Here is a 24,902-nt window from a genome sequence, read left to right as displayed (position 1 = left end):
AGTGCAGATATTGCACTCTACCTTTCATGTTTAATAAGGGATTCTTCATGATCCTTGTGGGGAAATTCTCTTGATGCCTCCCCCAGCTTGCTCTCTATAGGTGAGACCTAGCTGACCGTGAAGAGCAGGCACCGACAGCAGAGGGCAGGGAACCAGGGGTTAACGGCCTACCTTTGAGGACCTTCCGATGTGCCAAGGCCAGGCTTGAACTGGTAACTTCCTGATCGCAGTCACAGAGGCTTAGGCCACTCAGCGCCCCCTGGGGGCCTTGATCAGATACGACTGCGGGAAAATCATTGCACGTCTCTTGATTTACCTTTAGATAAAGCTTTATGTAAGCTGAAATCATGTCCTTTTGTAGATTTACGTATATATAAATTAGTATGCGTGTGTATATATATGTATGTGTGTAATACACAAAAGGATGGACATGATTGGAGGTTCCTCAAATAAGAGCTAAATTGGTTCATGATTTTATGTTATGTGCCAGTTAGTCATCAGCTTGTTCATCAGCCACAGTTTACAAAACCAGAAACAGTCGACACCATTTTTCAGATAATTTACTCAAAATGTTACTTGTTATACATTTTACTACAATTGTATATAATAATACATTTACACCAGATCTTTCAACGTTCAGGAAACACACTTTTCATGACAACAAAATGTGTAAAATAGCCACAATTTTTCAGAGGAAGGGTGGTTAAAAACTGTTTTCCGGGGAAAGTCCTCTTCGATGTAACAGTGATGGGAATTGACGTTCTGGAATGCATGCATTAGGGTGAGGTCAGCCAGCCGCTCGCTCTGCGCCAAAAGATGCGTCGATTCATGTGAGAGAAGCCAGCAGCCATGTTGACCGGTTGCAGTCTTTTAAAATGCGACCAAAATCTCATGTTAAATTCAGCTGATGCTCCAGGTCAATATAGAACCACAGTGAACACGACTGAAGATTGTCAAGTCCATCTTTGCTGTCCAGTGTAAGATCCACTTCTTAAAACAAACATACTGACAAACAGTGTAGGTAAGTTTTCATCCCAAAGTCAGTAAAAGAACCACAAAACTGTACTGATATTTAGAATGACACATACATCTGTGTATATAGGTTTTTTTTTTAACCTTTACATGATTTGCCAGTGCGTAAGTACTGACTTATTGCTTTTTCCATTGTAGTTCTGTTTACAAGTAGGTGTTTGACATTTTGGTTCAGAGTTAAAATTAAAGCTGAAATGAAAAATGACCTTCATGACATACGTCCTGTCACCCTCCGAATGGTGAATGGCGGCGTCGACACGCTGCCCAGCCAGTACGGTGGGATTATCATCGACAGACAGTGACAGGTCCTGAATCTGGGACCGCAGCGAGCAACTGCCCTTTCGGTTACTTTTAAAAAAAACCGCCTTGATTTGCTCTGATGCCCATCCAGCAGAGGATAGGGGGGAGAGGGGGAAAAAAATAGAACAGCCACAGGATGCACCGCGAGGGGTGCAAGATAGAGCAGTGACCAAAAAGGAAAACTCTCCTTGTGGAGGGGGTGACATCACTGGGGGCCTTGCTCACATTCCACTGCGGGAAAATCATTGCACATCTCTTGATTTAACCTTAGACAAAATTTATGTAACATTCTTCTTTCTACTCCTAAGTCTTTTTCTGAAGTGTTAGTATCCTCCCATCTTCAAAACATCATTGCTGAAACTGATAAATTCTTATCACTTCAAATTCTCCATGCTGAACAGGGGGTGGGGTCCCTAGCCCACCAGGCCTACCCGCCTGCCACCGGCACTGTCCAGCAAATACAGGGTCCGACTCGTCCCGCACTGTATGATGGCAGAATCCGGACAAGAGGCCCAAAGCCCAGCGGGGCTGAATTTCAGGACCAGGGCATTCAGAACAAGTGACGTTATAAAATGTGTTTGACGTTTAGCTGCACATCCCACCTGTCACATCCCTTAATTCTGCAGAGTGAACATGCTTATTTTTATTGTATGTATGTAACAACTGGTTGCTGAACTGAGGATCATACAGTTCTACAAGGCTGGCCGCCATCCCGATCGTGAGTTTGAGGAGAATTAAATCCAAGCAGAGATAGTAATAATAATTATAATACAGTATAATGTGCAAGCGGTAAGTTACAGGTATGTACATTTGTCAAGGATTTTATTTTCTACTGGGACTGACTGACGGCACTAGATTTCTGTAACTCCACACGCACGATTGCTACAAAGCAGTAAATCGTATCACTCTGGTCGGAGGGTACACCTCCACCGTCAGACTAGCCACCATTCTGGCCTAAAATGGATAGTAGCTGTAAAAATATGTGCATGAAATAGTGCCTGTGGTGTTTCCCTGGTAACCAGAGAGCCGTGAAAAGCTGGTCTGCCCCCCCCCCCCCCCCCCGACACACCCCCGCCAGCAGATTCCAACGTGGTCCGTCCTGACGACATACAAAAACTCATCAGTCACACACATAGAGCGTCTCTGTCACCTTCCCGTGCCTCTACACCCAAAGTCTGTCCCTCCTGCTAGGCGTGTCGCCGTTCTCCCCATCCCCCCCCCCTCTTATGAGGAGCTCTCTGTAGCCCGAGTGGGGGCCTCGTCCGATGGGGTCTCGCTGGAAGCTCCCGTGTCCCCGTTCATCGCGTCGCCTGTTGTGCTCTTCTCCTGGGCTGAGTAAGGATAGAAAGAAAAATCCTCAATATCAGACACAGCTAACACTTATTTTACGGACGATGACGATCCTGTCGTCTCCTCGTACTTTAAGTATAGATTTTACACGCTGCTTCCCTGTGTAACAAGCCCCTAGCCAGAAATTAATTTCAAGGGGGGCTCAAAGCTGTAATTTTACTTCCTGGCTATGTACCTCGTGTGGGATGCTTTTTGTTGGGTTAGCTAGCCTGCTAATAAGCTCGTATATCGGCCAACAATCCAGAGGAAAATTATATTGATTGAAATTGTGATTTGACAGGAAGAGGAAGTGTTTAGTTCAGACCACCACACATGTGATGTCATCGTAAAGCCCTAACTCTCCTCTTTAAGGAATAACAGGACTTGACGCAGCGGCATGTATAGTGTGACAAAGACAATGTCCTCAGAGGACAACAATGAATTGATGGATCTCGGGAAGTGATGTATCTCTACAATCGAGAGGCAAACAAGCTTCATGAGGCGTTTATGCTAGCGAACCGTATTAGAGCAACACTGTGCTTTTTTGGTGTCAAAGTCAGACTTCAGGTTTATGAATGTACGCGTCTTATTCAGTGTCGTTGCTCTTGAGCCCTTCTGCCATGTTCTGGAATGGAACTGACCATCGGTGAGTCCCGTCCACTTACCCTGCAGTGAGGCAGAATCCCCTGACGCGTTGTTCCGGCTGCCTTCTTCTAGCTCGTCCAGATACAGACGGTAGCGGTGTCCGCTGTCATCCTCATACTCCACGTTTTCGTCGTCCGAGTCGACTTCAGGAGCCACGTAGACCACCTCGAACTCTATCTCGCCCCTCTGCCGGCAAAAAGAAAGCTGCGTGAGATCGACCCTTTGCTAATTTCCGTTAGCTATCGAGTTCTACCCCGACTCACGTAACATTAGCGTAACGTAACATTATGACTCGCGTAACATTAGCGTGCTAAATGTTTGCCAGCTGACTCCCTACTGACTTCGCTATTCATAGTTTCAACAGGTTAGATTGATCAATATATGCCAGAAAGAAAATGTCTGTTTTCATCTGGTACATGTCATCTTTTCTGACCCTCAGCAGGGAACTGGACATCTTCAATCTGTTGTTCCTTTAGTGCCAGAGCTCTCCCACGTTCCTCAATTTTCAGCCATGAATCATCTCTACTTAACCACAGAGATCTGAATGCAAATTTTCCAGTTCACCTCATCTGCCATTAGGTGACCTGACAGCAGGTGCTATAAAATCACGCTAATTCACACTCGTTGGTGTGCGACCCCAATCTGGCCTACCCACCTGCTGGGACAGGATGTTCACGGCCTCCTTGTGTTTGGCGTCCCGCAGGTTGATGCTGTTGACGGCCAGGATGGCGTCTCCCACGTGGAGCCCTCCGCAACGCTCAGCCGGCTGAGCGGGATGGATCTCCGAGATCAGGATGGGCACCCCATGCTCCTTACCTCCCTGAAAAGTGCAGACATTTAGGAAGGCGGGGGCAGCGTCCCCTAAAATTGTAGGAATACTGGACTGTGCATGAAACTCACTGTGATCGAGATGCCTAACCCTTCATGATCTTCTTTGGAGAGCACGACTTTTCGTATTGGTCCCACGCCTTGGGTCTTCTTTAATGTGTCCGAGTCCTGTATGAACGGGGATAATATCGGGCAGCGTACTTTTATAAATCAGCGGCACAACTAACTGTGATGACCAGGGGTCTTCTACTTACGTGGCCTGATGGCGATGGTAAGGACTTCTTGGGATCATTGCGCCCCCTGCAGGCTCGGATGACTGTTTTATGGCGGTGGAGATGGATCTCGGCCTCTAGCTGGTTCCACAGTTTGTCGTGAGCAGGTCCCTTCATATCCCTACCTAACAGTTGGATCTGCTGAACCCTAAGAAAGTTGAAGAAGTGCCATTAGTTGGTCAGGATGTACAACAAATACAACAAAGACAAACACACTTAGTAGCTCCTCTCCCTTACACCTTTCTTTATCTGAACTTTTTGATCAGCACTAACAATCAATTGTTTTGTGCACAGGGACTAATCTTAAGCCAAGATTTGAGTTGTAGTTTAACACAGGCTTCAGAAACACCCAAGGTTCCATAAGAGGGTTCCTGATAACGGGTCGCTTATGCTTCACAGGTATCAGGGCTCTCTCAGGTGTCCTACCTGCCCGCCAGTTCCTTGTCTAAGTACTTGGCCGCCAGCCGTGCACCGTAGACCTCTGCCTGCAATACCGCGATGTGCCTGCGGAGGGCCTCGTTCTCCTTCTTGAACAGCTTGACCTCAGCCTCCAGCTTCATCTCCTTGAACTTCTCCTTCTTGCTGGCCTCCAGCTCCCTCTCCTGGTCCAAAGACATGTAGCAGAAGGGTGATGGAGCCTGCCTAGTGGGGAGACCGCGCCGAGCCTCTGGGGACCGCTCCACCACCGTGGGTTGGTTATTACTCCAACAGTAATCATCAGGGAGGAATGGAAGGAAACAGGCATCCTCGGCACGGCAGAAGGTGGGGGATCGAGAAAGGACTACGGGACAGAGACTACTGGACATTTACTTGGTCGTGGAAGACGTCAAGACAGGTAGGTGCAGGCAGAGCTAATGCCGGACAGAAGCACTGCTTCATCTATAAAACAGCAAATGACAAACTCGATACCCACATCGGGCTCATGTGACCCAGAATCCTCTTAGGTCTGGCCCTCTGGGGGCTCAGTGTTGGCGTTTGCTGTTCACTAACAGGATCAGCGATCTAGCGTCCATCAAGCCTCCATCAAAACATTCATTTTATGTGAGAGGAAAAAAAAAAACCTTAATGTTGCATTTTTCAGAGAACGAAGCAGAAGACAGAAGAGGACTGGCTGGTATTCTGACTGAACCTTGATGGATGAAAATTGAAGAAGACCCCCGCGATGTGATGCCGTCTTGCAGACCACCTACAGGACAGGTTTGGCAGTATACGCGCAGAAGTTAACCCTTTCCTGTTACTCCGCTTCCCACTAAGAGCATAGCACACCTTGGGGATGGTTGGCGAAATGTCTCTGAGCAAACTCACCGGTGGTGAAATATGCACAGGGAGTCATGCATGGGACTATGTGCTGTATGCATGATGAAGGAGGAACGAAAGAGCGTGCGGAGAAGGATGTCAGATGGGGATGTTTACATGGAGGGAACTTGGAGGGAAATTCTTCTCTGCTGGCTTTACGCGGCTCTGCATCACGGCACACAGAGTACTGTGTTGGGGGCAGCGTGTGGCTCAGCAGGTAAGGACGCCTCGCCCGTGATCGGAAAGTCACAGGTTCGAATCCCCAGTCAGCTCAGTGATTTCTGTTGGGCCCTTGAGCAAGGCCCTTAACCCCAGGGACTGCCTTACCCTGATTTTTCAAAAATGCATGTTGCTTAGTATTGGAATAAATAAGTAAAATGTTTTTCCAGATTAATTGGCACCATGTGCAGATGATTCTGGCTTGTGTGTGTGTCCATCCTGAAGGACTGACACCTCAGTCGAGGTTTCTCCTGCCTGTGAACTGCATTTCCTGGGACAGACCCCAGGTCCCCCCCCCCCCCCCCCGCATCCCTGTGTCTGGATGGGATCCCATTTGTTAGCAGGTTCTAGGGGTTACATGTGCGACAAACACGTGGTCACTGTCACTGCAGATGGGGGCAATAGACTGTCATTACCATGGGATGGAGAGGCAGTGAAATGAGGCCAGGAGTGGGCTAGAGATGGGGGTTTGGTGGGGGGGGGGGGGGGGCAGTGACCCGCACTGACTTACCATATCTTCCACTGAGGGGACAGACTTGGAGAGGGGTTGTTGAGGAAGGGAGGAAGAGAAAAAAAGCGGTCAAAGGTTAGAAAGTCAGCACGGTAATCAGTCTAGAGGGGCGACACTCTCCTTAATGCTGGTGGGACCATCAGGCAAACGGGAACCTGAAATCACAGCCCAGCTCCCCCCCCCAATCCCAAAGAAATGTTAATGTGCAGTTAGCGCAAGCCTGTCTTATGTGAAAGTGAGTTAGTGTTCAGTGCATTAACACAGCCACCATACAGCAGCTGGTAATTAACGCTTTTATTTGCATACGCTCATAGCAGATGGCTTAAGATTAAGTAACAGACTCGATTACACCATACGTTAAGCTAAACACTCATCTCTTTCCGGGTAATAACCCCTCTCATTCTTTACATATGGAAAGCCTGCAATTATATCATTTGATGACACAAAAATGTAAATATTTCAGTAATACTTAAAAGATTCTATCCATGTTTATTTGAAGAATTCAATGTTCTTCCAAGCCACTGAATTTGCTACATCATCAAACTTCCAGCTTGTTTTTTCTCCACCAGTAAACGTGAAATATATTATGTCATTATGGCATTATACCACCGCAGTGTGTGGATCAAAGCGTGACTTTATGCTGAGCCGATCCTAGCATTTTTCACATTTCCAGGCTTGGGGAGGATCAGCCTCCAAGCAGGAGATCAGCCTCCAAGCAGGAGATCAGGGTTTTGATGTGGTACCTCAGGACTGGAGGCTGGGCTAGACGGGTTGGATAGACGGCGCTTGCTGCGAAGGAGCAGCTGCGAGCCAAGTTGACCCGAAGAGCCCCGTGGCATCAGCACGAAGGGACACGAAGGAGCTTGGAGACTGGCCATGGGAGATAGAGTGCCGGCACTGGGGGGGGCAGAGGGGGTGGGGGTGGTACTCACCAGCTTGGCCTTGATGGAGCCGGAATCCGTGCCCTGGCCTGCCTTGGCGTGCAGCTGCAGCTGCATGGCGTGCAGCTGGAGCAGCTGGTCATGCACCTCCTTCTCCACCACCACCTTCTCGGCCTGCACGTCCGTCAGCTCCGACTTGAGGTCCACCACCTGGGCCTTGTGAAGGACACGGAAGGGTCGAGATGTCAGGTCGGCCTGAAGCTCCACCCCCACCTCACTGACGATTCCCGCCAGATGCTGACCAGCTCCTGAATGGCGGGCGGGAGCCCGATTCAGCGTCTTTTGTTTCTTGTATATCGTGAGTACCGGTGTCTGTAAAATAACCTCACCAAGTCATCAGGACTTATTTCAAAGTACAGGTGGAGGACTTCATCCTCATTTCCGGACCCCTCTTATCTACGACGGTGACGAGTGCGACCAGTCTGACAGCTTCGGTGGCACAGCCTTGCGCAAACACATCTGTTCTGGTCCCACATTTCCGGGGGTGGAGGGAGCATTTCGCAATTAAAGTGCTGATTTCCTCCACGTGGTTGGAGCCTCCTGGCACCAGCCCTGCATCCAGCACAGTGGCAGGGCGTGTGGTGGCAAAGGAGCCCTTGAAATTGACACGTTCACCATTTCATACAGCGTGGGAATAACACAGAAATGTTTTTCTAAGATTTATTTGACATTTATTTGATTATTTCCGGTTATGTTGTCCTCGAACAGCCCACCCGAGTCTGGCAGAACACACACAAACCAGATAACCAAAACGTCTGCCTAAACACAACCAATAAAGAGGTCTGAAATATTCATGTCCTGCTTTTCATCCACTAGGGTTCCTAACTTGCATCTCCTTTTGTCTTCTTCAGACGGTCATGACAAGAGTGATTTCCTGGGAGTGGTGAAATCATTAGCTCAAATACAGGGACAGGAAATTAAGCAACGCCATAACCGTAGCAAGCCACTGGGAGACAGATGCTGTCATGCCTTCAAGGTAAGCGAGAACGCTAAAGAACCCCCATGGCTTTCTCACTCTGCCTAGTGTGTGACCAAGCGGGGGGGGGCAGCGAGGTGGGGGGGCACCCCAGGAAGCTTCCGCCCTCCCCCATCACCATCGGGGGGTGGTTTAAGGAGCACAGCTGTCACCCCCTCCAGCAGCTGCACCAGTGGATGAGACTTCCTCTGATTGACAGGAACCAGTTGGCAGAGCGATGTTGTCCCTGCAGGAAACGGCAGGCCGGCACAGAGCCGACCGGGCATGCTCCGAGCTGCGCCACATGGGCTGTGTGGCTGATGCCATTCTGCTGTGCCAGATGACAGGTGGGCTGGCAACCGGTTTGGCCCGTGGCACTGCGCCCAGAGCAGGTGAGCACAGAGCCCACTGCACTAAGGTAACACACAGCTTGGCAATTGGACAACTGTAGCCAATCATACAAGTGCTTGATTCAAACCATTTTTGGCGTATCTGTATGGCTAAGGTGTCTCAAATGAAAGTACGGTGATTTATGGTGATTATTCAAAAGCAATCATAGAAGAGGTTGGTCTAATAGCACTGCTAGTAATAGGCGAAAATTATAAATTATTCCCAAAGCTCCCTCCAAAGAAAGCGATCAAATTGATGATGATAATGATTAAAAAGAGGCTTTTGACTGGATTGTCAAGTTAACCAATGAGGGAACAGAACTGAAGCTCATCTCTTGTCTACAGTTTAAGCACAGAAATCTCCAAATCTTCAAATCATGCTTAAGCAGCTCTGACCCCCCTCAGTGACCAGAGCTCAGCTGGGAGCCCCCCTCATCACCTGTCACTCAGGTGCCCCCGTCCCCTGAGCTGACACAGCTTTTCAATCATCTTCCTCTAAAGCCCAACTGGATGTGCCCTACAGACCTGCGGGGCAGGTCTTTCCTGGTCTGCAGAACGATAGCTCTCTGACTGAACTTCCCCTCTGCAGATACCATCTGCCAAGCCGTCTGAAGAGCTGTGGAATCTTCAGAAACAAGCAGTATGACTGAAAAGGCTGTTAAAGGCTGATTAAGATACAGACTTGACCAGTTTGTCATCCCAGGACAATAAAAACTAAACTAGACATAATCCTTGGCATATGTTACTAGTAGTGAGAAATTGCCAGAAACTGCAAGAAATGTGGTAGAAGATAGCAGTCTAATGATTAAAATACTACTGAATAATATTTAATAAAATTATCATAATAATTTCAATTATGCGATGATATCACATTGTAAGTGTAACTTAATAAACATCAGGTTTAACTGGGACACTAAAACAAACACGCTGGGTTTCTTGTTTACGTCCGAACGATTTTTACAAAATCGCTTTCATGCTGATCATGGAAAAATTAACATAACCCTTCAGAAGGAGGGAAGAAAATCCCACTTTCATCCATACTGCGATAATGGCTCCATTGAAAGGCCCGCTGCAGTCAGCACTGCTGATTCCACTGCAGAAACAGCCTAAAACACAATCGTCCTTTATTTCTGTTTATTTCGGGGGCTGCAGCTTCATCCAGCCAACCTACACATCTCCATGCTTTTACCCCATTTCTAATTTTAAAAATTCATACAGCAAATTTAGACCCATAAAATGCCAAGTGCTTAATAGCGCCTTTTCCAGCACAGCTGGCCTGAAGCTCTCTCTCCAAACCCTATTCTGCCTCGACACAAACTGCATTCCCCCAATTCCACCCACTATAAACCAGCCTGATAACTTTTTCCATTCTGTGCTTAAGATGGTTGTAGGTTTCAGTTCTGCCTCCATCCTGCAACACCATCAGTAACAGACGGGGGCACTGTTGGGGGGACAGAACAAATCCAAGGGCCCCTGAGTGACAGAACCCCTAAAAATTTTTCAACATAATTGGATCGATCTGGGTTGGCGGCCTTATATGATAAGATTTCATGGGGCCCAAAATCTCTTAAAATCACCTTTTCTCTTTCAGATTATTTGACCTTGTAAAACGAGAGGACTGTGTTGTTCAGCTTTTTTGGGTTTTTTTTATAAATAAACTACAAAGTAAACACTTTTTCCACCCCATTGCAATGTGTGTTAAGCCCCAATTTAGTCAACAGTATCTAAGCATTATTTTTAGGCGAGTTCTTCCTCAGTCGGTTGCCATCAGGTATATATAAACAAACAAACAAACAAATAAATAATGGATTTATGAACAATGTGGCAGTGCCGTCATGACAGGTCAAACGCAACGTCCATTTTCTCCATGTTATGGGAACTGCGTCTCAGCTGTCGGACTTAACGCATTTATGAGCACAGATGACACTGTCAGCGCCTGCTTGGCAGAGGTCCCATGGTGCAGGGTTAGGGTTACACTTCGCCGATAGGCATCACCCAGGCTGCTCCATCAAAAAACATTTATGGCCGCGATTGCGAGGGAGAGGAAGAAAATAAGGAGGAAGACGGGACAATGTCTCTGAAGATCTGGCAGACTGAAGAATGCTACTCGTCACAACATGCAAGACACACTGTCTCCTGAAATGTTATTTGATTAAAAACATGCCACCACATACAAACACCGAAACTATAATAACTGAGCTCTGCTACGCCCTGCTCCTATTCTAAACCAATATTACCATTACAGGATATTTACAAAATATGTAAGATAAGACGAACATGTATGGAGCTCACTGCCATCAATCTCCAAACCGGGTACCCGGTGTCCCCCCCGCCTCCTGTCCTTTGCTTCTGATAATAAGCCTCCTCTTAGCAATTAGGTATAGTTTCTGCTCCTCTGGAGTCTGTTATCCAAAATTCAGCCATGTGTCCCCAAACAGCTAGTTACCGTCCATCATTTGATAGCCAGAGCTAAATTAGGACTTCCTGCTCTAACGGCATTTCGATTCCATCCCACTATATCTGACAACCTTTTAATATCTAAGAATCTTTTCCTTCTTCGAAAGCTGCCCGTTGGGTAATCTGTCAAACTTCGTGCTTACCTCTAGTTTGTGGTTCATCTGAAATATGGTTTGCGCTTTATGGCAAAGCTGCGCGAAGCAGGAGCTGAGACTCGTCATCTTCTGGCGGCCCTCGTAGGTGATGTCGGCCTGGTCCGGGTCGATCTCCCCCAGCAGCAAATCCACGTCCACGAAGGCTTTGTCGAACTCCTTTTCCAGAACTTCTAGCCACCGGAACATGGACATTCCCGAGCCAGGCCCGGCGAGAGCCGATCCCTGGCCAGCAGGAGAGGCGCCGCCGGCCGAAGCGGACATACCAAGAGACTCAGGAGGCTGCCTTGGCAAGCTAACTAAAAGCCGGACGGCAAAACGGAGCCGCGATCTTACTTTTATGTCGCTAGTTACTGCCCTCGCACTTGTCCCCAGTCAGAACGACAACTGTTACGCCACTAATTCCTGTCAATTGTATTTGAATCGCCTAAACTGATCGTTACCCAGTCAGCCCTATCAGGTTTCCCGACACCAGGAAATCCAAAATCTGAGACCGGAGGAATCGTGTAGCGACTGCTACTGCCTGCCACACAGCTGAGCCCGTGGGAAGTCGAAAGTAGATGATGAAGGAAAGCATCGCTATGTGTTTTTTTTTTTTAATTATTGTTAATCGATCTGTGGTTACCGAAAAGTGATCGGGCCTTACGGGATTTGTGTCTGTGGTTGGGCGATTTTTAAACCATTTTTATGGTAGCAATACAGATTCAGTCATATGTTTTATTCTTAGTTGTATTCAAGAAGCACTGTGCCATTTGGAGTTCAGCATTACTGAAATATCTAAACGGTTTTATACTGACGCATAATTAAATCCTAATGTATCGAAAATGTACAATATATTGGTATCTAATGGGTTTTGCCAAATATTGTTTTTTTATTTTGCAACTTGAGCTGACAAATCTTCTGACATGTCAGTTTCGGATTTTGTACGTCACTTTTATGATGTGTATACAAGTGAAGCATTGAGACATCTGGCAGATGGTACCTTTCACCCACTCATTTTCCAACTAACAGATCCCAGACAGGGTCACTTGCTGTGATGTGTAACTATATCATTGTTTTCAGTATAAAAGCTGATAGCACAAAGGTCGCTATTCCAGAACCTTCACATAGATTTAAAAAGATGGGTCCCAGTAACTCCCAAGGATTTCTCATGTTATCAAGTGTCAAGTGAAAATAAACACACTGTCTGTTGAACATTTTACTTCATTTACTACAGGGTCCAAAGCATTCAAAGAACTTATAAAATTGGAATTTAAACCAAGCCTTTTAAAACAAAGTAAGACAGTAAAGTTTTGAAGGGAGCCAAAAAAAACAATTTCTGTTCCACAGAAAATTTCCAGTAAGCTCCTCATTCCCAAGTCAGCTGCTTGTCAGTGTCAAAATTAGTTTCAAACCAAGATTAAAATCTTTGTTCTAATTTTGGCTAAGAAAATGGATTTCCCTCAAATTTGGCTAAACTGAAGTATTGAAACCCATGAGTCAGAAGGTGAAGGTGAGGGTTTCCTTTTTGCTGAAATGCCTTAAGCAGGATTTCCAGCATGTGGCTGTTTTTACATTTCATACGCATTTTCACATGCCGCTCAAATTCCTGAAATGTGTCCGCAGGGAATCACAACTGTCAGCGTGCACCTACAGCTCGATCCTTCAAGGTACAGGCTGTTTGCACAGGCATTCCCAAAATACATATGGAAATCAAACAGGGGACATGGCCACTTTAAGGAGCAGGCCGACTGTGGTATATAAATGATATAAAATGGTGTGTAATGATTATCACTTGCTGTCTGTGCTATTTCACATTTAGATTTACATGTATCTATTCAGCTTTTGTCCAAAGCGATGTATATGGGAGGTAGGCAGTATATCACAAGCACACAGCTGCTACCTGACTGACCTTCCAATGAGTTGTGTAGCAGTGGAGTAGAAGCTGTATGACACTTTGTTAGGATGTAGCATTATTTCCATGATTCTTGTAGTATCATGTACAGCCTGAATTCAGTATTTTCAAATGTTAAACCCCCCTAAATGACCTCCATGAGTCTGTTGCCATTACACTCTGCTTAGTTCTGCATAAATTTCTAATCCTAGAAAAGGCTAAATCGTAAATGTATTGAATGAATACAAACGAGTATCTCCCCATAATCATGCAAAACATTTCTTCTAACGAAGCCAGTGGTTTACTGGCATTGACTGGTGCCTCTCAGGCCTAATGCAAGTCGATCTTCTGATTACTGTGCATTATTGTGAATTGTGCACCTGCTGTGAACACCTGCTGTGAACACCTGCTGTGAACACCTGCTGTGAACACCTGCTGTGAACACCTGCTGTGAACACCTGCTGTGAACACCTGCTGTGAACACCTGCTGGGCAGGTGCAAAGATTGTCTGAGAATCAAGAAGAGCTCTGTATGGATCAATAGCACAGACAATGAATAATACTATTACTACGACCTCCTGACATAGTATTGTTTTCTTTAAAGTAAATGGAGCCATTTATTTTTAGGTGTGTTATTTCAGCTTACTGCGTATTAAAAGTTCATTCACCTTGATTTCGAGGCAACCAGGATGTAAAAACATGCTAAAAACAACTACACCATTCTTGTATAAGAAGAACACTCAATTCATTTAATTTCTCTTTTTGTATTTAATATTTACTTGAATGAATATATAATCTTTAAATATTCCTTTAAACATTTATGATCAAGTATTACGAACTGATTTAGTCCTATTCTTGTAATATATATCAGTATTTGTAATGTACGTTAATTTAAATCTCTAAATAATAATAATTTGACACTCAGTTCTACGTTTGGCCCTCAGTGCAGTCGCTCAAAGCGATAATTTAACCTGCGTTTCCCCGCCGCCGCCGCCAAACGGAGACATGAGTCGGTTCGCGGCGCCCCTTTCGGGCCGCCCCGTTACGCAGCGGGGTCGCCGCTCCCGCGGTCCAATGACTGAGCTCCATGTCACGCTGCGGGTTCAAAGTGCAGAGTTGAGCGGCTCAAAGATGGCGGCCGCTGGCTTGAGGTGTTGGCAGTGAAATTCAATGGCAGCTGCCTAATCGCATTCATTCGCGTTCGTTGCGTTAAGGCCTGGAATGCGGTGCCGTATGAGCTGCTATTACACCGTGTGAAGGCTGCTTCGATAAACCCGAGAAAGGCTCCGCGATGGCGCTGCTCTACGAGCTGGCGTGGCGGGCTCTGCACGCCATCCTCCACCTCCAGCGAGCGCTCGTCTCCTGGTTCCGCGCGCGCCTCTGCAGCTGGAACTGGCGGCTGTGGAAGCGGGCGGTGGCCGCGCTGCTCGTGCCCGTGGCCCTCGGCTTCCAGAGCCGCAAGAAGCTGGGGCCACCGGCGGCCAGGCGGGGCTGCCGCCGCCCTCGCTGGGGGGCGGACGGCCGGGCGCTGGAGAAGCTGCCGGTGCACGTTGGCTTGCTGATAACCGAGGAGGAGCCGCGCTGCGCGGACATCGCCAACCTGGTGGTGTGGTGCATGGCGGTGGGCATCTCCTACGTTAGCGTTTACGATAACCAGGGTGAGTGGGCTAACCGGGCGCTTTCCCCGTAACCCCATTCATTCCCGCTGTTTACGGATTACAGTCTGTCACTGTTACCCTACGTATAATTAGCCGTAACTTAGTGGTTTATTTACCTAACCGGTTAACTAGTCGGCGGCCCGCTACTTAACTAACAAGATTAGTCGTAATCCGTGATACTTTAGTGCACCCATTTCATAACCGGTGTGTAACGCTGTTATTTATAATAAGACGGTGTGTTATTCTTGTGTCTTAAAATCAGCTTGTTTTTAGCGCCCAGGTCTGTTACCAAACGTATTAATACCGCTTCTCTGTGTGGCACCAGTTGTGTAGTTAAGATTTAAGTCAAATATCTTCAAGATTCCTTTACCACAATGTCCTGAATAAGTGTTTCTTAATAATCGTTACTAGTTACTTGATTATGGAGATGGTTACTAGTTACTAGTACTTTTCTTGGAGCCCAGTTCTGGTTGTAATTTGGGTTGACGTTCACTTAAATTCCACCTTGGTTATGTTCACTACCACCCGGTTAACTATAATCTACCAAAATGTATCTGTATACAGTACACTGTCCCAGGGTTTAAGCTGGTTAATCAGAGGATTGTTATTTCACTGTGTTGAATCTGTAAAGAATAAATATTGATTATCACTTTGTAGGCTGGTCTTCACGCAGCAGCTGGGATTTTCCTGTGTGTGTTTCAGGTATTAACAGTCTGTCCAGAAAGGACTGGCTTTTCTTGTATGCCTGGCATACAAATCATTGCAGGCGAGTGCTCTTATTGTTGCACAATTTAATGTATTGCACAGATATTGTGGCTTATACTTGGCATTTCGTAAGGTGGTTTTTAAGGAAATGTGACCATGGTTGCTTTTATAAGGAGGATAATTTTCTTCTTTTGGATGTCAGCTAATTTCGAATGCGTATTCGACTTGTGTTTTTAACCGGCAAGGTTTTGAAGAGTGTATAAATAGACCGTTATTCCTGTACTTGTGACTGTGAACCACTCTGTGGAGCATTCGTTGCTAATAGGAGATGATTAGTCACTGAGTGTGCGGGGGGAACAATTGTTATTGCAATCCGTGCGGCACACAAGTCTGAGAGATGAAGGGAGAGGAAAAGAAAAGATCGGTCAATCAATGCTGTCCCCTGTGCTTCCCTGTCGTAGGAACACATCCGATTGTCTGCCACAGTTTTCACTTTGACTTGAAATGATAGCTTGTCAATGTAGCTCACAGTGTCCAATTTGTCTCTGATTTTTTGACCCCTGTCACCTCGTTCCCCACCTTCCCAGGTATCTTCAGAAGAAACAATTCCCGACTGATGGACGAAATTCTGAAGCAGCAGCAAGAACTGTTAGGTGCCGACAGTGGAAAATATTCCGTAGAGTTTTTAAATGACAGCACCCAGACACAGGAGAATCACAGTAAGTGGAGATATTTGTAAACGCCCGCTCCCGATTCTGCTGTTGGGGTGTTTATTTTCATTACAGTTGCATCTGACGGGTTTGACTGCCCTGGGCGATCTGGCGGACATATTGGTCGATCTCTGGTCAGAAAATTGATTCGATGGAGGGTCTTGTAATTTAGAGAGTCGTTAATGTCCTTTTCAACAGGCCTGCCAGGAACTGCCATTAATTAGTGCCAATGCTATAGGGGTGTGTAACCAGTCTCTCTGGAATGATGGATAACTAGCAACATGCTACCTTCAGTGGTATAGCCTGTAGACTGTGTATTCAGTTCAGTTTATTTATATAACGCCTTTCACGACACTGGGACTTTAGTGTGTGATAAATCGTTATTACAGACAGTCCCCAGGTAACAAACAATCTGTCCCCTAGGTCTGCCTTTTAAGCAAGAGCCAAGTCGGAATTGTAATACAGTACATAATGACTTGTACAGTAATAGAGTAACTTCACATGGTATTGTACTGCACCTTCAGCCGATAAACACTGCACGCCTTTAGCAATTTTCATTAAAGTCACAAAATAGTGCATACATTGGTTATTACTTGTATTTAACCTTAATTTTCATCTAAAGTTTGAGTCTCTAAGTCAGACATTCTTCACCCGGGGACTGACTGTACATCATTTATGCAAAGAAGTGCATGATATGGATAAAAAGTGGAAGGAGGAAAGACAGAACGCCATAAGGTGACAGAGGAGAGGAACCAAAATCCCCAGAGTAGGGAGGGGAAAAAAAAGCTGGGGGTTCGAGCTTGACTGGCTGCCCACGCCCCCTGGGCATGCTGACATCATAGAGTAAAGTGATCATAGAGGAGAATGAACCCGCTTTGATAAAAGCAGGGCGTGAACGGGCTGTCATCTGAGTCCATCAATGATTCAGCTGAGCAGCAGGTCTGCAAGCCGGCAGGTCTGCAAGCTGGCAGGTCTGTAAGCCGGCAGGCCATGGGCCACACCCGCGATGTCGCTGGTCATGAGCCGCAGCCCCCACGTCACGCATCCATGGGACTAAATAAGGCAGCCCAGCACTCACCGACTGCCCCCCCCCCCCAACCATGCCCTGTTTGTCTTCAGCAGGTCAAAAGTCCACAGGGAACTAACACACTATAAACTAAAGAGCATTTTCCATTACCCTCCTCTGTGCTACGGTCTCGGCTCAGAGACGATTTCCCCTTGACTCTCATGGATGGGAGTGTGTTCTGCGTAATGACAAATATCTGTAGAAAAGTAGATGTTTGAAATAACATCTCCCCCCCCCCCCCCCCCCCCTCTAAACTGTAAAAGTTTTCAGAAGGTGGTACAGTGATTTTTATTTTTTATTTTTTAAATGGACTGGCATCCTGTCCAAGGTGTATCCCAGACTTGTGCTCAGTGCCCCCCAATGTCACATGTGCCTAATCTTACACCCCCTCCCCCCCCAGCGGCGTTCCTGTGCAAGGCCATGGTGAAAGTGCTGTCCTCGGACGACGGAAAGCACAGCATCGTGGCGGCAGCTCGACAGCTGTGCAGAGCAGTGGAGCAGAGGGAGAGAGCTTCCAAAGACATCGATGTCCACATGCTGGACTCCATGCTCAGAGGTAGTCACATGACAAGCCGTCACCTGTGGCCACAGGATGTCACGTGACAAGCCGTCACCTGTGGCCACAGGATGTCACGTGACAAGCCGTCACCTGTGGCCACAGGATGTCACGTGACAAGCCGTCACCTGTGGCCACAGGATGTCACGTGACAAGCCGTCACCTGTGGCCACTGATTTCCTGAATCTGAATCAAATTAATTTGGTTCACAAAGTGAAGATTCAGTTTCCGGTTCCATTTCATTTGATTTCATATCGACTGACACCCAAAAATTAAATTCGGCCAATCCTTATGTTTGTTACATTTGGTTAGCTGAGCACGCCACACATGACTGTTTTGGTAAATCATGGAAGCGATAAGCACTGAAGTGGCGGTGAAGAAAGGGACAGATCAGTAGCCACACCACAGAGAGTCTGGATAAACAAGGTGAAAAGACATTGATGGTCTGGTGGTACTTTTTGTAGTTAAAAGTCTGCCACTTATAATAAACAAACGAGGATATGCTGAATTGATCCGGGCTACTAACTTCTGGGCATCACAATTCAATTCAACTCAAATAACTTTATTTGTCCCCGAGGGGCAATGCGCATCGCCGTAGTAATTTGGTGTACTACTAATCTATTCATCTGCTTATCTAACTGTGGCCGTATGTAGACGTCCATATAGTACCAAAAAATTTACGTTCATACGAATTTTTATGGCCATTATCTAAAGCTCTGAAATTGCATTGCATTTGTCGGCAGTGATTTGTGTCTGACGACACGCATAAACGTCTTTTTTGTTTTATCGATAGTGCTATAATAAGTGCAAATATTTCACATAATTGCCCTATCTTCAACGGAGCAGCTTCCGCCATGTCTATCTGTTTTTGTCTGCCAGAACTCGTTGCACAAGGATGGTCACATGAGACTGACAGGGTTAAAGCGTTGCAAATCCATGGGAAAAGGCCATAGACTGTAAAAGGCATATTACAAAATCAATCCCTGGATCTTATGAAAAGATATTGGATTATGCAAATTAAGATCTATTTGAATCAGGAGATCATTTAATTAATTTATTTAAGGCCCAGCCCTAATCCTATACAGGTAAACAGTAATATGAGAATTCCTCCAGGACCACTGAGCAAACGGTGACTGCGGGATGGTTTTCACAATACTTCCAGTGTAAAAACACAGGACACTGTGACATGGGGGCTGGACATGAGGGTTTGTATAAAAACTGCATTGAAAATTGTAGGTAAACAAAAAAATAATGCAGCGCAAAAACGTGGGTGTCGTTCTTGGGAATGGGCTGGTGGTTAGGGGGACTGCTGATGTCACACTTACTTTTTATGCATTGTACGGAAATTTGTGAGTCAGAAGACCTTGTGGTATAGCTGCTTTTTAATTTGGTGTTACTCGGCTTGTAAGAATTTGTGCAAAGCTATTCCATTGCTTGCAGCGTTCAGCGTGTTGAGGGAAAAATCAATAGACCCTGGAGTGACAGGCTGTATTTTCGATTCCACGCGCTCAGCTCCAGTGGTGGATGGTAACGATTGCGTTTGATTGCGGTCAAAGTGTTTCACGTTTACAGCCAATTCATGCAGATGCTACTGGCCATTGACCAGGGTCAGAGTGTGGCACCAGCTAATATTTCCCATGCTGTAGGCACTGAGGAAACTGTAAGTGGCTTTTCTTGCACTGCTTCCATTTTCCAGTTCATCTTTAATCTCCCTGGTTGTTTTTATGCCACTGGGTTGTTCAGATTCAAAGCATACTCCGGATCCAGACCTGGTTCTGAAGTTCGGCCCAGTGGACAGCACGTTGGGGTTCCTCCCTTGGCACATCAGGCTGACGGAGTTCATGTGAGTACCACATCCGGACCATGTGCTAGTTTAGTGCTTCTTTCTGTGTCCAGACTTTTGCCCTTATAGCCTAGATAGCTGTGCTGGCTCACTGAACGGGCCCTGAGCCTAGATCTTACAAACACCAGAAAGACACATTCCTCCAGTAAAATATTCATCTATTTGTACTGTATGAGGCATCCTGTATCGTGCTTTTTTGGATCTCTTACACAGTTATTGTTATTGTTTTTTGTTGCCGCATATGAAAATAATCCAGCTGCCACTAAGGGGCGCCATGTCACTGAATGTAGAACACAGATGTTTCCGGCAAGTCTCGACTGGCCTTCCTATCTCCCAGTTTCCCATACCAGAAAAGATCTCTGCAATGAAAGCGGTATTTAGCTGTTATAGTTATGAAAACTAAACTCGGGGTGCATAATCTGCCTTTTCACACTGCCACAAAGCTTTTATGAGGTTTCTGCGATTGTGCTGGTCGTTCCCCGGCTGCTCTTGGTGAGACCATGTCGCTCACTCTTCCCCTCTCCAGCTCCTTGCCCTCCCACGTGGACGTCTCCTACGAGGACTTTTTCAGTGCACTACAGCGCTACGCATCCTGCGAACAGAGGCTGGGCAAATGAGGCGTGGCTCCGCCCATCGGCTGTGACAGGAAGTGGAGCCCCCGCAGCCGCAAGCACCCGCCTCCTGTCACATCTCTGCCCCCTACACCCCTGCCCCCCCCCTGCCTCCACGGCCTGGATTCGCTCCCCAAAACAGGCAGAGACTCTCCGGTGTGAAAGTGACTCGAAAGGGGAGCGGACACTGACTGGAATGAATCGGTTTGGAAAGAGGGAAAATTCTGGAAAGACGGTCAGCAGTATGGCACACACACTTCATATAGGCTTTTTTTGGGGGGGAGGGGTCTATTTCATGTCTTTCAATGGCAAAATTAGAATTCCATTCAACATACCTTGGTGCTCTCGATAAAGAGAACTTTCTGTGATCAAATAAGGCACATTACGTCATACATGCCCTGCGGGAACATTTACATGAAGAAGCAGCCGTTTGTAAACGTGTTCTACAAATTATTTGCTTTTTTTTTCCCGTCCGGTCTGACGTCCCAGGTGGATTGTCCATGCAGTCCCACAACAAGAGCACTAGGCCTACTGGTGAATGCTGTGCATGTCTCAGCCCGGCGGGGGCGATGAAATCCCAGCCGTCCAGTGTCTTATCACAGAAGCGAGTATCTGTGCCTCGCAGCACTCGGACCTGCCTCTTCCCTTTATCGCATGCTCTCCTGCGCATTTCTTCGTTGTCGTCGGCGTCCATAGTGAAAGAGCAGAAATCTTTTATTTGCCACCGTTTATTTAAAAAAAATGGGTCATCCGAGCCAGTGCGACAGTAACTAACGTCATAGCGTCTTGCCTGTAATTCGTGGCACTTATTAAAACCTGATAGAAGCATAACGCAGTTTGTATTTCGTCCCCATTTTTGGTTGCAGTCCATGCGTCCTATTTGCTCTGTTGTTCACACGTTCAGACACGGGTAAGAAGTGGGTTCGATGAGCTGGGCAGCTAATTTCTCGTTATGCTGCATAACGCTTACGCTTATACCCCCGGCCGTGCCGTCGCATCGACAGGCTATCCACTCCCATAACCTTAAAGACAAAGTATTTCTGCTCTGTGTCATGTTGAAGGACACCCTGGACAGTATGTTTCTAACTTGTTACCCGTTAAACTAACAAGGGGCGGAAACTAGATTTCAAAATATGGGGAGAGGTAATGTGAAGTGGTGCGCAGTCTGGCTTTTGTAATTGTTCATGTAATTGCATTGTCGTGATCGGAATACATGCATACTTTTTAATATATTTATCGTGAGCAGCCGTACGGCTCCGTAGCAGCCGGTTTGGCTTAACGGCAATCGGAGGGTGTTCGAGGCGGGGTAGGGGGGGGGGCGTGGTTTGGTCCCATCGGTAGCAGCTTGATTTTTACGGTTTTTGCGTACTTTCTGTCTGGTCTTCCGACACAGGTGCTTCTGTCTGTACGCGGTGTGTCTCATTAGGCCTGTCACGCTTTTATTTTCGATAAATACCTCGACATCCGTGTCACTCTTCGTAGTACGCCATTCGCTTTTTAAGGGAAGACGCTTCTGGCCGAGACCAAAGGCATGTCTATTAGGATAGCTAAAATCTGAAATTGGCTTTGAATTGTTTGTCTATGATAAATGCACAGAAGCATTCGGTTCGGATTAAATGCATGAATAGTTGCCTTCCATTGTATTTGGTCTTCGCCAACCATCGAATTAAAGCAGAGGTCTAATTGGAGAAGTTACAAATACATGACAAAAATGGACAGAACATGTAAGCAAATAAATCGCCTCCATGATTAATGTGATTTGTGTCCCTTCTTGAAGATATAACATTTTTCAAAGTCTCCATGCAGTGTGAATACCTCTTGCATGCCTATACGCAAAGACTGTTCATAGAGCGTTACGTCTTTGCTATCCTCACGCTGATGGTGAAAGCTTATTGCATATTAAATCGTGACTGCATCTGAAGGCAATCATTCCTGTCCTCATCAGAGCTGATAGATACCCTTTAGTGAACTCTCTCTATAGGTTTCGATTTCAGTAAATTACTCATCTGCCTTTTCCATCTTTCTCGTTAAGTATCACAAACCACCCGCTGATAAACAAACTCCACTGATGAAAACGTTTTTTTTTTTTGGTAATGTGCCTTTAAAGCAGCTTCTTAGTTCACTCACTGGAGGTCAAGCGACTGGGACGATATCAGACATTCCAGAAAAATCACACCTGAACTGATTTTATTAAGTCTTGTTTCAACCCATAAAACGTGCTTTTTGTGATGGTGATGTTCAAGATGCTGGGGCTGTGCTTTCATTTCGAGAATCAATTCTAACTTTAAAATGTCAGTTTTTAATTTTTAGCTCGGAAATTGAAATGTTTCTTTTGTTAACAAAGTCAAGCCCCACCTCCTCTTCTCCCCCCCTATTTTCTTTGATTGTTGACTGGAGGGGCCCTGTAAGCGGGGGGGGGGGGGGGGCCCTGGGTGTCAGCCAGGATAAGGCCATGCATTAACAGAGCAGGACCTGAGCTACTGCAAGGGGGAGGAAGGGTAAGGGGCCCCAGACACTAAGGAAATGCAACGATCGCCCCCCCCCCCACTTGCTTAGCTTTATCAGCAGGCATTGAATATCGGTGTCAGTGAGGCCAACCTTGGATCCAGTCGAAATTGAATCAAAATGAAAATCAGTGATATCATTCACCCCTGCTGTGGGGCGTGACCGTGACCCTACATTCCTGGGTCTGTGCTCCCTTACTCTGCAAAGGGCGCCACCGTGTGGTCATATCCACGCGACGCACCTTCAGCAACCCCACAGGGCTGGTCCACACATCTGCTAAGACGTGTATTGTATGCTAGTCACTAATGTTGGTGACATAAAAACAATGGAGATCTGATTTAAAAAGAGAGAAAAAATTCTCCAAAGCTTGTCCATATGCTTATTTTCTTTTTAAACCCTGGTGCAGGAGTACACAAACAAGCAAAGTAGGATGTGAGAACTTCGAGCAGTGCCAAAGTCGCTGTGACTGAGGTTGAGAGCTGCATTCTGGAATGTGGTGTTTAGTGTGATCATTTGTTCATTTTTGTGTGTGTTTGTAAATGTGTAAAGGTTTAATGAATCAAGGTTTTAAATATACATAAATATCCATGTGCCCACTTTAACTAGATATTAAAAAGGAAACTGGCTAAAATTTATAAATGTTCTTGTGTATCATATGAAGTTGCATGTTTTTGTTTTTATACCGCTTGCATTTTTGATACTAGTCGATCCAAACTTATATTTTAAATCTGTGAATTATTCTAATATTCTAAAAGCTTAAATATAGATAGACTTGTGCACACTTGGTTAGCATTCAAAAATTCAAAGAAAATTGCACAGAATAGACATATTTAGAACAGTAAATTTAAAACGCCTGTATGGATGGAGATTGTTTTAGTTTGAAAACTCTATTTTTGAATGAAAATGGAGCCCTAAAGTTACCCAAAACTTCAGTCAACAAACTTTGGTTGATATTGGAGGCTGTCTGCCATCTAGTGGCCACATCTGATATTATTAGTAGGTTCCTTTGTCTAGTCTTATCTAAATTGGAACATCTGCCTCGGAGTAATTTCGCCTTAAGATTTCCCTTGTTTTCACGACGTAGCAGCTACAGCAGTGCAATTCTCTGCTTTTGAAAGAGTTAATCCGTAAACTCATCAATACAGGATTTTAAATCCTTCTTTCCTAACGGAAGGGAGAATGATCTATATTCTCATGTTAACTATGCGCTTTTGCTATACAAGTTGGGATGTATATAACTTGCAGGGTAAGACTGATCTTGGCTCAGTTTTTATATTCATAAAATGCACGGGTCACATACACATTTCTCACATTTCTGTTTAAGACACTGAAACATGAGTGATCCTTTGGCTGGTAAGACTCCGATCGTATGACACCAACGTTTTCAGACGTATGTTTTTCCTCCTGATACCGGATGCATTTCATACCATATTAGTTTGGAGGAAAAGGCTAGACTGTGGCACACAGACATGGGGGGGGGGGGGGGGGGGTTCAGATTGGTTCTCCTAAGCCGGATGTCCTTCTAACCTTAAGGTAGATTAAAGTAATAATTAGCATGAATTAAAGATGGGAGGGCGAATGACAGTTTGAGGAATCGGTCCCTTGAGCTCGGTTTGTGGAAGTGCCTCTAGGAAATACTTCATCAGCTGAATTGGGGATTCCCCCCCAACCTTGTACTTCATCAGCTGAATTGGGGATTCCACCCCCCCCAACCTTTTCAATTAACAAAGGGGTCACTTATGAACAGTGATGCATCTCCTTAGAATCTGGCTAGGATTCAAGTCCATAGTCTGGACCTCCAATGTCCTGCCTTGGATTGGAATCCTGCTGAAGAGTAAAGACTAGTCCATGCTTCAGTTTTCCATGTGCACTTTCAGCTGCAGACAGTCATGCTGGTGGAATCGGCTGCAGACACGGATGGTTGCAGTTGGTGCAGCAGTGATATTCCACCAGACCAGGAGAGGGCAGATATATTGCAATAAACACAAATTCAACCAATGTAGTAAAATGGGTGAACTCTTTATGAACATTTTTAAATTTTAGTCTAGGC

The 24,902-nt window shown here is 46.0% G+C and overlaps 2 protein-coding genes and 1 long non-coding RNA gene across 5 annotated transcripts; 2 read left to right on the top strand and 1 right to left on the bottom strand.

Annotated features, from left to right (window-relative positions):
- Positions 1-544: 544 nt before the first annotated feature.
- On the bottom strand, positions 545-11,857 carry gopc (golgi-associated PDZ and coiled-coil motif containing). Of its 2 annotated transcripts, XM_023797201.2 has the most exons (9): positions 11,318-11,857; positions 7,365-7,529; positions 6,433-6,456; positions 4,833-5,008; positions 4,389-4,554; positions 4,207-4,302; positions 3,962-4,126; positions 3,327-3,492; positions 545-2,663 (listed from the first exon to the last, which is right to left on the bottom strand). In XM_023797201.2, the coding sequence occupies exons 1-9, from the start codon at positions 11,588-11,590 to the stop codon at positions 2,557-2,559; spliced, it is 1,338 nt and encodes a 445-aa protein (XP_023652969.1). In that variant the 5' UTR covers positions 11,591-11,857; the 3' UTR covers positions 545-2,556. The 2 variants fall into 2 exon arrangements, with proteins under 2 accessions (XP_023652969.1, XP_023652970.1); XM_023797202.2 differs by lacking the exon at positions 6,433-6,456 and having other exon boundaries at positions 11,318-11,856.
- LOC111836172 (uncharacterized) lies at positions 5,005-9,663 on the top strand. Of its 2 annotated transcripts, XR_011984087.1 has the most exons (5): positions 5,005-5,241; positions 5,488-5,603; positions 8,225-8,349; positions 8,549-8,720; positions 9,063-9,663. It is a non-coding gene; the product is annotated as an uncharacterized lncRNA (long non-coding RNA). The 2 variants fall into 2 exon arrangements; XR_002836360.2 differs by lacking the exons at positions 5,005-5,241; positions 5,488-5,603 and adding an exon at positions 7,525-7,671.
- Positions 11,858-14,287: 2,430 nt separating the features above from the next.
- nus1 (NUS1 dehydrodolichyl diphosphate synthase subunit) lies at positions 14,288-22,106 on the top strand. The gene is made up of 5 exons (XM_072702788.1): positions 14,288-14,856; positions 16,149-16,280; positions 17,738-17,893; positions 19,637-19,736; positions 20,263-22,106. Exons 1-5 carry the CDS (start codon positions 14,490-14,492, stop codon positions 20,351-20,353), a joined length of 846 nt encoding a protein of 281 aa, XP_072558889.1. The 5' UTR covers positions 14,288-14,489; the 3' UTR covers positions 20,354-22,106.
- Positions 22,107-24,902: the final 2,796 nt, after the last annotated feature.

This window comes from Paramormyrops kingsleyae, chromosome 19 (assembly GCF_048594095.1).
Source record: "Paramormyrops kingsleyae isolate MSU_618 chromosome 19, PKINGS_0.4, whole genome shotgun sequence".
Taxonomy (NCBI): domain Eukaryota; kingdom Metazoa; phylum Chordata; class Actinopteri; order Osteoglossiformes; family Mormyridae; genus Paramormyrops; species Paramormyrops kingsleyae.
This window is presented reverse-complemented; position numbering and strand designations above follow the sequence as displayed.

Bases quoted from the DNA above. Each gene is read 5' to 3' on its own strand.
- gopc (XM_023797201.2), bottom strand. From the start codon at position 11,590: ATGTCCGCTTCGGCCGGCGGCGCCTCTCCTGCTGGCCAGGGATCGGCT. The intron at 6,457-7,364 runs GTGAGTACCACC...CCCCTCTCCAAG, and splicing joins GCTCCATCAAGGCCAAGCTG to TCTGTCCCCTCAGTGGAAGA. The intron at 5,009-6,432 runs GTAAGTCAGTGC...TCTTTGGACCAG, and splicing joins TCCCCTCAGTGGAAGATATG to GAGAGGGAGCTGGAGGCCAG.
- nus1 (XM_072702788.1), top strand. From the start codon at position 14,490: ATGGCGCTGCTCTACGAGCTGGCGTGGCGGGCTCTGCACGCCATCCTC. The intron at 14,857-16,148 runs GTGAGTGGGCTA...CCACCTTCCCAG, and splicing joins TAGCGTTTACGATAACCAGG to GTATCTTCAGAAGAAACAAT. The intron at 16,281-17,737 runs GTAAGTGGAGAT...CTCCCCCCCCAG, and splicing joins CCAGACACAGGAGAATCACA to CGGCGTTCCTGTGCAAGGCC.